This window comes from Ctenopharyngodon idella, chromosome 2, assembly GCF_019924925.1.
Source record: "Ctenopharyngodon idella isolate HZGC_01 chromosome 2, HZGC01, whole genome shotgun sequence".
In the NCBI taxonomy this organism is placed as follows: domain Eukaryota; kingdom Metazoa; phylum Chordata; class Actinopteri; order Cypriniformes; family Xenocyprididae; genus Ctenopharyngodon; species Ctenopharyngodon idella.
Genome location: NC_067221.1, coordinates 14,636,435 through 14,649,146, shown reverse-complemented (window position 1 = coordinate 14,649,146; position 12,712 = coordinate 14,636,435). Strand labels below are relative to the sequence as shown.

The following is a 12,712-nucleotide window of genomic DNA, read 5'->3' as shown; positions in this document are numbered from 1 at the left end:
TTAATATTAAACATTAGCAACAAATAAATAACCAAAAACATGCCAACAGCATAAAAAACAGCATAAAAATGTGTTATTATTATAATTAATACACTGGACTAAGCACTAAAAATAATGAATGCCATCATGCTATCTAACTGTAGGTGTCATCTATAGTAAGCACAAAGTTAGTGTTGACACATGCAGACAGAAACATCTATGTCACAATTCTTCATGCTGACACATGCCGTGACTATGACTCACACTATGACTTAAGCAGGCCACACACAGAGACACACACCAGTTCATGCTGCATGTTTAGTGTGACACACATTCAACACATCCTGTTTACATCTACTTCTGTAACACAGACCAGACAACTAATACAGACTCTTAAGCACACAAACTGCTTGCATAATAGTCAAAAGAACTTACAGATTCTCCCACTCTCTGGAAGGACAAAACAAAATATCTTAGCATGAAAAAAACGAAACCATTTAATTATGAAACATGATAAAAACGTTCAGATAAACTGCAAAAATGGCCTTATGAACTCACGGTTTCATATTGAAGATGTCCCGCACAGTCATGTTGGCCTCTCGATGTTGGCGGTTTCTCTCACTAATCAGCTTCTCTTTGGTCCAGGTCATATGGACCCGGTCTGAAGTAGGCGTGGGCTTGTCGTTCAGAATGGCATGTGACTTAGTGTTCCTGTCATGAATCAGCTGAGGCTGAAAGAGCAAGACACACACTGCTTACAACAATAAACTAGATTAACATTCAGTGAAAATGCTTCTGGAAAGCAGGTCAACAGGACCTAGATAGATAAACTTTGTTAAAAGACTGTGCTGAAAAGATCAGCTTGGGCCAACGTGAATCTTCATGGTGGTCCAGGCTGGTTTATGCTGGTTTGGTGTAGATGTAGATCAAGGTGGTTGACAAAGCAAGTTTTGCTCGATAAGCTACCACCAGCACATTAGTATTTAAAACCAGTTATGCTGATCTTTTCAGCAGGGGAATGAGTGTTGCAGGAATGTTGCAATACCCACAAACACGAGTTATGAATTAGTAATCAGACTGAGAGTCAAAACCAAACACTCTACAGTACATAATATACAAATGAATAAATGTATACACTGCTTATCAAAAGTTTGGGGTCAGTATGATTTATCTGAAAGAAATGAATACTTTTATTTGACAAGGATGCATCTAATTGATCAGAAATTACATTAAAGACATTTACAGTTCTTTCAAATAAATGCTATACTTCTGAACTTACTATTCATCAAAGAATTTTGAAAAAAAAGTTCAGTGTAATAATAAGAAATTTTTCTTAAGCAGCAAAACGTCATATTAGAATGATTTCTAAAGGATCATGTGACACTGAAGACTGGAGTAATGATGCTGAAAATTCAGCTTTGCCATCTCAGGAATAAATTACATTTTGAAATATATTAAAACAGAAAATAGTTATTTTAAATTGTATTAATATTTCAAAAGATTACTGTTTTACTGTATTTTTGATCAAATAAATGCAGCCATGGCAAGCATAAGAGACTTCTTTCAAAAACATTTTAAAAAATCTAACCAACCCTAAAATTTTGTACTGTACTGTAGTTCGATTACATAAACAATCGTATAACAAATAAACAAAGCAGTATAATTAGTGGAGCCGCACATGTTTTTACTCAAAATTCAGAAGTTGAGAAACTCTTTTCACTCATGCTCTATAATGACATGCAGACATGCTGTAAACAAATAAAATGTTGACATTTTCAGGGCCACAGTCATTTTCATTGCTATGTTATGCTTTTTTTATGTTATGCTTCATACATTTTCAAATGTATGAGGTGAAAACCATAGCAGAATTATAGTTGCATAACTCAGCCCTTGATGAAAGCTGTGGCTCTGTCATGTCTCACAATGTGAATGGATTACCACCTTTCAGGCTGGTGCCAGAGCCATTGCCTAATCTGGACAGAGCTGCGCTTTTACACACAAAAAACTCTGATGTCCAAATCCTGGTCTTGAACAAGAGAACCTGTGATATCAGTGGGCAGAACTTGCACAGTTCCCAAATCGGTGGAAACACAAGCCAGCTCAGGCACCAGCCCCAGTGGAAAAGAGGTGGTTTGGATGGAGCAGTTCAGGAGAGTTATACAGGATGGTTATCTAGTGGTAGCAGCCTTGACAGACAGAGAATATGTGAACGGTAAGATATAAACCCCCTGAGCTACCTCCTCATCCAGAATTACAGTTGGCACTTGTAACTTGTTGTTGTGAGATGGTTTCTGCCCGCAGGGCTTCCTCCTGATGGAATTCCGGGATTCATCTGAAATGCTTTGAATCTGGCAGTCGCCACAGAGCAAACAATCCAAAATGGTTAAGCAGGAGGAAGATGCCTTATGTAAAACAGAGCCCTAACTTACTCTAATGCAAGTAATGCCTTAAAACTGCTAAAACTTATGATTCTGTGTGAAGTGTATTGACTGCAACCATACGGATTTATACCCAGCATAGTCCCATAATAACCTGACAATAATGACAAAAAAACAGAAATATTACCTCTCTCTCCCGCTCTGTCTTAGAAAGCTGCATCTGCTTCAGCATCTGAGAGCGTTGCTCCATCACAAGGGTCTTCTCATAGGTGAAGGCTGAGATATCACCTGCATGCTACAGAGATAATGACATAGTGGCCAGTTAAGTTATAACTAAAAGTGAAATTCCAGTATCCTGCAAACTTTCCACCATTCATTAATATAATATAATATAATATAATATAATAATTAAAACTTTATTAAAACATGATAATGGGTCAAAATTGTATCTCACAATCAGTGCTGGGGAAAGTTACTTTTAAAAGTAATGCATTTCAATATTGCGTTACTCCCTAAAAAAGTAACTTATTGTGTTACTTCGTTACTTTTTTTGGAAAGTAATGTTACACATTCCTTTTGCATTACTTTTTCTCACCTGGGCTGGAATTGCTTGTTTATAATGCTTGTTGTAATAACAACAAAAAAGGTTCTATTTTTGGCAAATGTAAAGGCCCTTTCACACCAAAAGTGAAACAAATAAGCTTCAGGTTGAAAGAAATGCAAATTCACGCTTGTGCAGTAGAGGCAGTGTTGCTTAGTCCACAGTTTTCCTGTGGAATTGGGCTACTTTAACACTGTTGCCGCAAGTTGTTTTTCATGTCCGTGGGTTGAAACAACATGATATTTAACCCCTGGAATGCAAATTTTACCAGGGGAACCCCCCCAAAAACATGTATTTTACCCTCCGGAATGCTATTTTTACAGGGGACTCAGACGTTTTGTTGTCAATTTAAAAGTAATGTGTTACTTTACTAGTTACTTGAAAAAAGTAACCTGATTACGTAACTCAAGTTATGTGTAATGCATTACCCCCAAAACTGCTCACCATTTCCACAACTTCCACCTTCGCATCAAGACGCAGGTGGTACAAGAACATCTGCAGGTCTTTCTTCATCTGGATGCTGTTGTCATCCATCTGAGCCACTGTGAAGATCCTCATCTTACACTTTCTCCAAACCTACATGATTTCAGGGCAGGGTAAAGAACTGTGTAAAAATCTTTGGTAGAAAAAAAGAGAAACTTTGCTGTATCAAGACATTCTGTTGCCTTCTACCTTGTGCTGGCGGAGCAGAAAAGGAAGAAGCATGAGTAGACCACCATCATGGACAATCCACCAGACATCAATGGTACCCTCAGCTAACCGGTCCTGGTTTGTGGGAAAAGTATCAATGTTTTTCGCCACTAACAGAGCCTGGTGGGCTTCTGTTGTCTCTCTGACGGTTTCTTTGGAGAAAAACATTTTAATTTTTACTATTTTGTCAATCTGATTGATGTTTCATGCAATGTTTTCACATCATTGTGAACAACATAATATTTCACAAACTGATCTAAAATGATGTGGGATTACTCATCTTTTTTCAGTTCTTTGAGACCTAAAGCCTTCAACAGTTCACTCATAATAAAGCTCAGCTACCGTCTCAACCCTTATAATCCTCATTAATAATCCCTGACCTCATTGCCTTAAGATGATTATCTGACTTTCTGCCAGCTTAGTATCAGAAAATGACAAGTGCGCACCAATGAAGTTCTTCCAGGAGAGGGAGCTCTCGGACTGTTTCCAGTTGGCGGGCCAGGCCACAAGCACCGCGTTGTGTTTCATGCCACCCAGGCCTGCGGACTGGATCAGGTGAGAGAAACCATCCCGCTGGTTAGAGGATACCACCACATGACAGAAACCCTTCGTTTTCTCCTTTGCCATAGCTGCTTTGATATTCTGTGAAATACAAAAACAAAAACATGGAATTATGTTAGTAAAACTCAATGTTGAATAAATTTGAATACAATATGTGAATACAATAAAATGTATTGACTACCAAGAGTGAATATGCTGTCAGAAAGGCTTATGTATAAGCATATGTCTTGTTTAATCACTACTAATCCCCAAAACTTTGTTTAACAAAAAGACAACATTGACTACAGGGTAGATTAAAAATGACTGGAAGGTCAGGATTCTAAAGGGGAATTTGCTTTTGTGACTGTCATGCAATGTCACCATAAGCCATAAATGTATTAACAAGGACTTTCACTCTTGAGCAATCTGCAGTTAAATGTCTTGCGCAAGGACACAATTGTCATGGCTTGCTTCATGCAGGGTTTGAGAGAGCGACATTTCTGGTAACCAGCCCTGAGTATCATTGGTGAAATAAGTATAATTGGTGAAAAATTTGCAAATGATGATGATTATCATTATTTTATTTATTATTTTTTAAACAAAAAACCTCAACATTTCAACCTCACATTTATTTCTTTTTTTTCTTATGGTTGTAAGCCACCCTAAAGGGCAAGGTGACAAAAACTATGCAGAAAATTGGAAAATTTGAAGAATTCTTTTTCATTTGTTTCTTATGTGCTGACAATAGTTGTACAGAAATTACACACTTCACTGGATAACAATCATCTTATGTATTTGATAATCATCTCTGATTTGGCTTTAACCTTATGCCTTCACCTGTTCAGAGAGCTTAGCATCTGCCCCACGAGCCATGTAGGTGCCCTCCAGCACCGAGCAGACGATGGTCAGGCCTTTCCCAGCCTTCAGCTGTGAGGTAAAGGAGAGCAGACGTGGATGCTTTACCCCCAAGTCAGAGTCCAACTTTAGGAGCACCAGCAGCTGTGGTCTGGAAGATGAGTTAAATGATTTTTGCCTTAGATTTAGTCAAGAATGATGATGTTTATATAGCACTGAAGATGTTGAATGCTTACCTCCAGTTCTTGGTGTGAGGTGGCGCCTCCTCTAGTTTTATTAGGGCATAACGAGCTGCGTTAAGCGATAATCCTCGAATCCCATCTCCCCATTCCTTCTCTGCCCTGAGGGGTGTTAGGGAAATAAAATAGGAAGGAATAAAGTTAATATAAACATTTAACCTAAAACACAGTGAATCTGATGGACACTTGCTTACCCTCTGTATTCAATGTACTTGTAGATGCATCCAGCAATCAGTATGACAACCAAAGCATAGTACCAAGATGAGACAAACATGAGCGAGAGACTCAGGCTCATCCCAAGGAAAGAGAGTGACCTGCAGACATTTAAACAAATCCAATGGTGCATTTAATGGTAGTTAATACAAGCAAACATTAACTCTGACTGCTCAATTTTACCTTAATTCACATGTAGACGGAACTAATAACCATTACACTACACCTATTTAGTTAATAAAAAACCCAAGTCCATGTAACAGCATGACATTGTTAGCATGTAGGAAAAAAACAGAATGTGCACTTTTAACAAAGCTGTTGATTGTTCCTTTGGAAATCATGAAGTGTGACTTACCAGTGGTAGAACTTGAATCTTGGCCTCCAATTTGGGGTGCGTAGAAGTGTTTGGACAGCACAGGCCAGGTTTACAAAGAGGTAACACATTAAGAAAAACCTGTAATGTAGTAATTGAAACCAAGGTTATTATAGTTAAGTAAAACTAAAACCTTAAAAACTTGAATTAAAATAAATGTTAGCTGAAATAAAATAGAATATTTATTTCAGCTAGTTGCCAAGGAAACATTTCTTATTTTCATTTAGTTTAACTTGATGTACTAAAAGAAACTGAAATAAAAAGTCATGAAAACTACATAGACATTAAAAAAGTTGTTAAATGTTTAACAAATATTAAAATTTAAACAACAACAACAAAAAAGAATTAAAACTATTAATTAAAACTATAACAGTATCTCAATGATACTAAAACACGAAATTCACAAACTGAGTAGCAAAACTGAATGTAATGGTCACATTTAGAGTGCAGGCACAGAATTTCATTGACAAACATTTTTATAATTATTCATTCAAAATATAAACATTTATAAAATATATTAAATAATACATTTTAAAATAAAAATCACTTAAAAGTAATAATTTTAAAACAAATCTCTATTTACATAAAAACAAAATTGATATTTGTGTAACGGTGTGTTGTTAAAGGTGCAATATGTAAGAATTTTGCAGTAAAATATCCAAAAACCACTAGGCCAGTGTTATATATTTTGTTCAGTTGAGTACTTACAATGTCCCAAATGTTTCCATCCATTTGTAAATCGTGAGACAATTGCAATTTTAACCAAGGCTCTGGGACGTGTGAGGAGTCGCCTGTCAATTGCGTCATATCCGCGTCACCCTCGGTTTCCGGTTTTATTTTGTAGAAACCATGGAAACCCCAAAAACGCTTTAATATACGACATGTTTTAATAGGCAAGGGAACAACTGTTTTGATATATTTATAGAAACTAATTGTTGTTATATAGCTCAACGGGTTTAGTCTTATTGTTTAAATCTAATTTTCTTGATTTTTTGTGAGTACCATGCTTTACCTTGCCTCAGAGAAAAACACTATTTTGTCAAGTAGCTAGCATAGCATAATCAGATGCAGCTTTATTTTTAGTAACAGTAATACAGAATTTTCTCCATCATACAATACATGCCATTTATCAACACAAGACATCCAGCCTTTAATATGATATTCTAAAATCTTACTGCAGTGTGTAACAAGTGTCTCGCAGCAGCCACCGAGCGAACGCACAGAGTAATGTTATAACATCATTTTCAACACACTCAAATGTATCTAATATGATAAACAGAGCTGTGTTACCTCATACTCATGACCGGAAAAGCAGAAGTGGCACCGGCGACTGTGGCATAATAAAAGTTCCGTTGCTCGTGAGGCGTGTGTTGCGCAATCGCTCCAGCGGCCTCGTTCAGCTCCCACAACACTCAGTCCTGCACTGCTTCATACTACAGTAACGTTAATAAATGCATCCATGAACATGATTTCTTCCTGAGTCCTATCCCGATTGTTTCCACCGGCTGTGAGGTGAAGACCACATGTCCCAAGATTCCACGCTCAAACTTGGCATCATCAAGCTATGCATTTGTTTTGAATAGGCCTCTAGTGACCTCTAGCGGACAGAAAATTTTACATATTGCACCTTTAATGTTAATAACACATTTTTATGTGTGGTAGTTGAATGCACGGCCTTGCAAAGTATACTTAACTTGACTCGACGCATGCGCATTGTGACAAATGACCTCTTTTACCTCAATACCTCTACGAGTTACAACCAATATAAACATCTTTGTATTCTTTCATGCTAGAGTTGTACAAATGAGGGTACTTTCTAATCACTTCTCTCAATCTCTCATCTGCATAGGCCTCCATTGTTACTGTAGCTTGCACGCATTCAGGTCTGTCAAAGCCATTGAAAGGCAAGCCTGCAACCTTTAGCCAAAAAAGCGTAACGGCTAATGCTAACTGCTGGTACGGGCAGTAGGCATTGGCAGAACGCAGGGAGGAGTTTTGAACGGCGACACGATAGGCTGAGAGGTGCTGCACGTGATTAAGTTAGCCATAACGCTTTCTCCAATGGTAAGAGATACAGACCCTCTTATCTCCCTATAATAATACGATCTCTGGTTCTGTTCTGTTTATAGTTTTTCTTCAACTATCTTGTGAATTGACGCCCCAGGGCATGGTTGCCACCTTGTGGATAAAGTAATTACTGCAAAAAATTTAAATGCTTATATGCGACCTGCACATACAAAGTAAGCGCGGTTACAAAAATTCAGCGGTGCGCGTTCAGTATGCGTGTACTATTCTGGTGACGAAATTTGCATCACGTGCACTGTAAGCTGACCCTTGCGTACGCGTAAATAGTGAAGTGTACTTTGGCCTTAAGGATTTTTTTCTACTGTACTGTAATTTGTCAACTGTTTACGTTCACATAAGACATAACTGACTATGTTACAAGGATACTCACCAATGCAGGCATGTTGACAATTTTGTGTGAATATGTCCATTCAAGCGCAAGAAGATGTGAAAGAGAACATAATTCAGTATTTGCGTGCTGTCTGGGAGGCGGCTTTCTGGGTGTGAGCTTCGGATGTGTGTTGTGCACCCAAAACTTCTCACACAGCGAGTACCAAATTGAGCTCTCTTTTGCGTCTTATTGCACTTAAATATATTAAATTGGCAACACTTAAAAACACATGCAAATGATAAACTTTCGTGACAATGCAGCACTGGCCCGATTGAGCAAGTGACAGATCCGTCAACTGTCCTGAACTTCGTTTACACTGGCCCCGGGCCATCGGGTAGTCCTTATTGTTGAGCCCTTCACATAACTATAGCCTTATTTTTTTTTTACATTTCGAATTTTTGAAAGTTTTAATTTTTCAATCCCCCCCAAAAAAAACAGCACAAAAAATGCAAATAATAATAATTAAAAAACAAACAAACAAACAAACAAAAAAACCCCCAGCAAATTCCGCCTGGCTCTAGTTGTCCCAAAGTAAAAAGGTGAAAGCAAGGGGAACACACTCACATTGACAGGATGGGAGCAACAGCATCCAGGGAAGCGATGAGGATCCCAATCTCACAGATGGCTGCAGTTAGGAGTAAAGCCCAGGTTGGCTCACCATTAGCTTTACTATGACCAAACACCTGCCAGTGAGACGTAGGTCATGTTAGTTACATCACAGGATTATAGTCAAGACTATTCTCTCAAGTGTGTTGTACACTTTCACTTCTTTCTTTGTATACAGTTTCTGTAAACAACAGCATTTTATACAAACATCTGTGCCTCAAGTCATGTAAAGGTGTGTTTAACTAATAAAAAAATCATAAAAGGGCATGTTTTTACCTGTAAGAATGGCATGATGCCATCTCGTGCTATAGCCTGAAGGATCCTGGGAGCACCAGTGAGGCTCTGTAGCCCCGCTCCACAACAGGAGAAAAACGAGCCAATCACAATCACCCATGACGATGGCCAAGCTAGTGTTGCAACAACTAGAGTTTTCTTAACTGAGTCTCCATACCTATTATGAAAGCAAGCATGCAAAAACATGTAAAAACAGGAAGAATGTACTTATTATGTGCAAAAACTGTGCCTGCAGGTCTTATCTGAATGGAATTATCAAGCATTTTTGCAACGCACTGTTATTACATACTGTTTATTATTATTATTACCAAACAGCACTTACTTGTCTCGTAACACCACACCTTCAATACATGCTCCAAATAACACTACACAGGAAATGTCTGTTTAGCATAATTAAGGGGTTAATTAGTAAATGATAAAATTGTTTATAAAATAGACAGCTTAAAGTTATTTTCCTAGAGGCTTTATTCCCTTTTTTTTGTAGCAAAAAGATACAGATGAAAGAGGTGGTTACAATAGCCAGAATGGTACCAGTGGGAATGGACCTCTGAGGGTCTCTAAGATCTCCAGACCTGTTCGATCCAGCCATGATTCCTGTGAAAATCAGAGAAAAACATCTGATATGTTTCATAATACTTTTAAAACAGCTTTTACACTATCACAAATGGTGAAGCAATTAGTTTAACTACATTTTTCAGTAGTGTTGCTAGTTTTTAAACCATGTAGTATTTTAAGTAGCGAAGCTATGACTTATTTTAGGTAGTGTTGACAGATTCTGTAACGTTACATTTTTTCCTCGACAATATTTCAGCTGTCAGGACAGGTTGAAATTCCTGGTAATTCCTGCCAGCGATGCCCAACTAATGAATCACCTCCTTTCAAATTATCGGCCAAGTGGTCTTGAATTAGTTTTCGATTCAGTCTGAATCATTCTTATAGATCACTCATATACTGAATAATTTGGAATGGTTTCTAACTTTTTTGAACAAAAAGACCGCTCGATGAATTGGATATTTACCCACAATCCATTGAAACCAAATCTACAGAAGCATCCTATCGTGTTTGTAAACGATGAAGATCTGTATTAAGTTCAACTCCTGCATGTACAATTTGAGGACGACTCTTTGCTGCAGGTAAATGCAATTTGCAGCCAAAAGAGTATCAAAACATTAACAATCCCCGAAAGCACAAGTACAAAGCTGTTTTGAGCCATGAACATAACACATTTAAGATATTTTTATGCATATAAAAACATGTATTAGATCAAAAATAACCCCAAAATGAAAATCCATCATTCAAACATGCATTACTTTCTTTTTTCCATGTGTAACAAAAGAATTTTGAGTCATGTAGGCTTCTGGTCACTTCCATGCTCCATGTGACCATATAACTTGTTGAATTCATGAATCAAGTCAACTGAACTGATTTATAGAAAAGATCTGTGTGCACCACTATTATGGAGCTTTTTGTCATTTTGGAAATGGAAATTCCCAGTCCACATTCATCTACATTATATTGAAAATGGCCAATGCTACAAAAATCCACCTTTCTACAGAAGAGAGAAAGTCATACGGGTTTGGAATGACATGGTGAAGGTGAGTAAATAAAAGACATTTACGTTTTCTATTTCTTTTTTAGAAAACTATACCTGTCACCGAGGGGAAGTAGATTCCAACCAGAAGGGTGAAGAAGGTGGCAATGTCATTGAAGACATAAGGCATTGAAATATCCTTGTCCGTGTTATCTGAAACCCGTTCTGAACTCTGTCCCTTCTTCTCCACTACCGCCCTGTATTGTCCATAGTGTCCCCACATGTTATCTAGAAAGGAGAAACATTAATACTTAGCAAATAACACTTGATTAGTTACTTAAACTGAAGTCTTATGTTTGTGAAAATGCATTTTAAGATTTTAAGACCAGTTTAAGACTTTGTTTGAGTTAAATAAGATGTGTATAGTTTGCTGTGTAATTTTATTTGACAATTCACCTGATATGACCCCGCTGAGCAAGCCAGGAACAGCCTCAATCTCTGTCAAATTGTTATGGGTGAAGTACTCATCACATGTTGCATTTCCATTGAAGTCACCTTCGCAAAAAAGTTTCCACAGTTGGGTGGGGTGGGTTACATTGTCGATGACCTCCGTCTTTAGACACTTGTCAAACTTAGAATTTTGCAAGGTGCGGTTGCCTAGCAGACAGATTCTGTTGATGCACAAGAGACCATAAATATAGGTTAATTGTGTTCAAATTAAACACGCTCCATAACATCTGATATAGGCTATCTTAAAATTATAAACATCTTTATCATATTTCAATCAAATGCTATAAAGCACAGGCATCTAAAACAAACAAACAAGCAGAGAAAACCTCAGCAGTGTCAGCACTTTTGTTGTGACATCACGCCAGGTAGCCCCGCCCAGGCGCCCATACTGACCGTATGACAACATCAAACATGGACGTGTCGTGGATAAAATTATTGTTGAAGTTTAGAATCGGATATGATTTGACAAATTTCTCAAGTTCCACAAGGAAACCCCTAAAGGCCTGCCGTCCAGTCAAACGGACGCCACGAGAATACGAGGTAAATGTTTTTAGTCTTTTTTTACGCTCTTCAGCAGCTGTGAGATTCCCGCACGAGAGAGCGCGAGCAAACGACGAGTACTGTTCTGATTGGCTGTTTTGTGATTAATTGCGTTGCATTGGTTACTATGGAAGCCCGTTTCCGCCACAATTGAGTAAAAAAATATAATTCTGTAAGTCATAATAATGAGAAACTTTCTCATAATTATGACTTAGTATCTCATTATATTGAGAAAGTCTCTCCGAATAATAACTTAGTATCTCATAATAATGAGAAACTTTCTCGTAATTATGACTTAATTTCTCATAATAATGAGAAACTTTCTCGTAATTATGACTTAGTTGCTCATAATAATGAGAAACTTCTACGCATGCGCAAAGCAGCGGAGCAGCGACACGATAGCGACATCCGCTGGTCAAATGCGATAACTCCGCAACCATGGCACGTTCTGCAAAAGTGTAATCTATAATATCATTAAATAAATAACATTATTGATAAATTATCAGTAGCCTATGAGACGGGATATAGTCGTTTATTCATGCTTTAGGACCCGGTTTATATTAGAAAAGCTTTCCAGCGCCTTGTCTAGGCAAACCTGCACATCAAATAGTCTAGGCTCATCCGCGAAATACGTGTTAACGTTAACACATAAACCCACACATTTTATGAAGACGTTGCACTTAAACTTAACGAATACATGTCATATTCCTTCGTTAATCTGATAGTTTTGTAAGCCGTTGCGTTCATGCAACAGTTTCCACCGTTACCACGGAAACCACTTTGCGTTCCAACTTCTCGTGCGCATGGAAAAGTAATGAAGATATACTTATAATTTATAATAACTGATGTTATTTAATGATACTATATATAGACTGCACTTTGTAGATTACTTTAACGAAAACAACTGT

At 37.6% G+C, this 12,712-nt stretch overlaps 1 protein-coding gene across 4 annotated transcripts in view; it reads right to left on the bottom strand.

Annotated features, from left to right (window-relative positions):
• Window positions 1-12,712, bottom strand: part of slc12a7a (solute carrier family 12 member 7a) — a 30,059-nt gene that overhangs the window by 4,176 nt on the left and 13,171 nt on the right. The window contains exons 8-24 of one of the 4 annotated variants that reach the window (XM_051867521.1): window positions 11,211-11,425; window positions 10,872-11,042; window positions 9,719-9,817; window positions 9,546-9,603; window positions 9,206-9,380; window positions 8,888-9,006; window positions 5,851-5,949; window positions 5,477-5,596; window positions 5,280-5,384; window positions 5,026-5,194; window positions 4,095-4,290; window positions 3,631-3,800; window positions 3,403-3,534; window positions 2,545-2,652; window positions 2,217-2,327; window positions 538-710; window positions 415-429 (exon numbers count right to left, since the gene is read on the bottom strand). In XM_051867521.1, the coding sequence (XP_051723481.1) occupies window positions 415-429; window positions 538-710; window positions 2,217-2,327; window positions 2,545-2,652; window positions 3,403-3,534; window positions 3,631-3,800; window positions 4,095-4,290; window positions 5,026-5,194; window positions 5,280-5,384; window positions 5,477-5,596; window positions 5,851-5,949; window positions 8,888-9,006; window positions 9,206-9,380; window positions 9,546-9,603; window positions 9,719-9,817; window positions 10,872-11,042; window positions 11,211-11,425 (2,235 nt within the window). The remainder of the gene's footprint in view (window positions 1-414; window positions 430-537; window positions 711-2,216; window positions 2,328-2,544; window positions 2,653-3,402; window positions 3,535-3,630; window positions 3,801-4,094; window positions 4,291-5,025; window positions 5,195-5,279; window positions 5,385-5,476; window positions 5,597-5,850; window positions 5,950-8,887; window positions 9,007-9,205; window positions 9,381-9,545; window positions 9,604-9,718; window positions 9,818-10,871; window positions 11,043-11,210; window positions 11,426-12,712) is intronic. The other 3 variants (XM_051867529.1, XM_051867539.1, XM_051867549.1) reach the window with 3 other exon arrangements.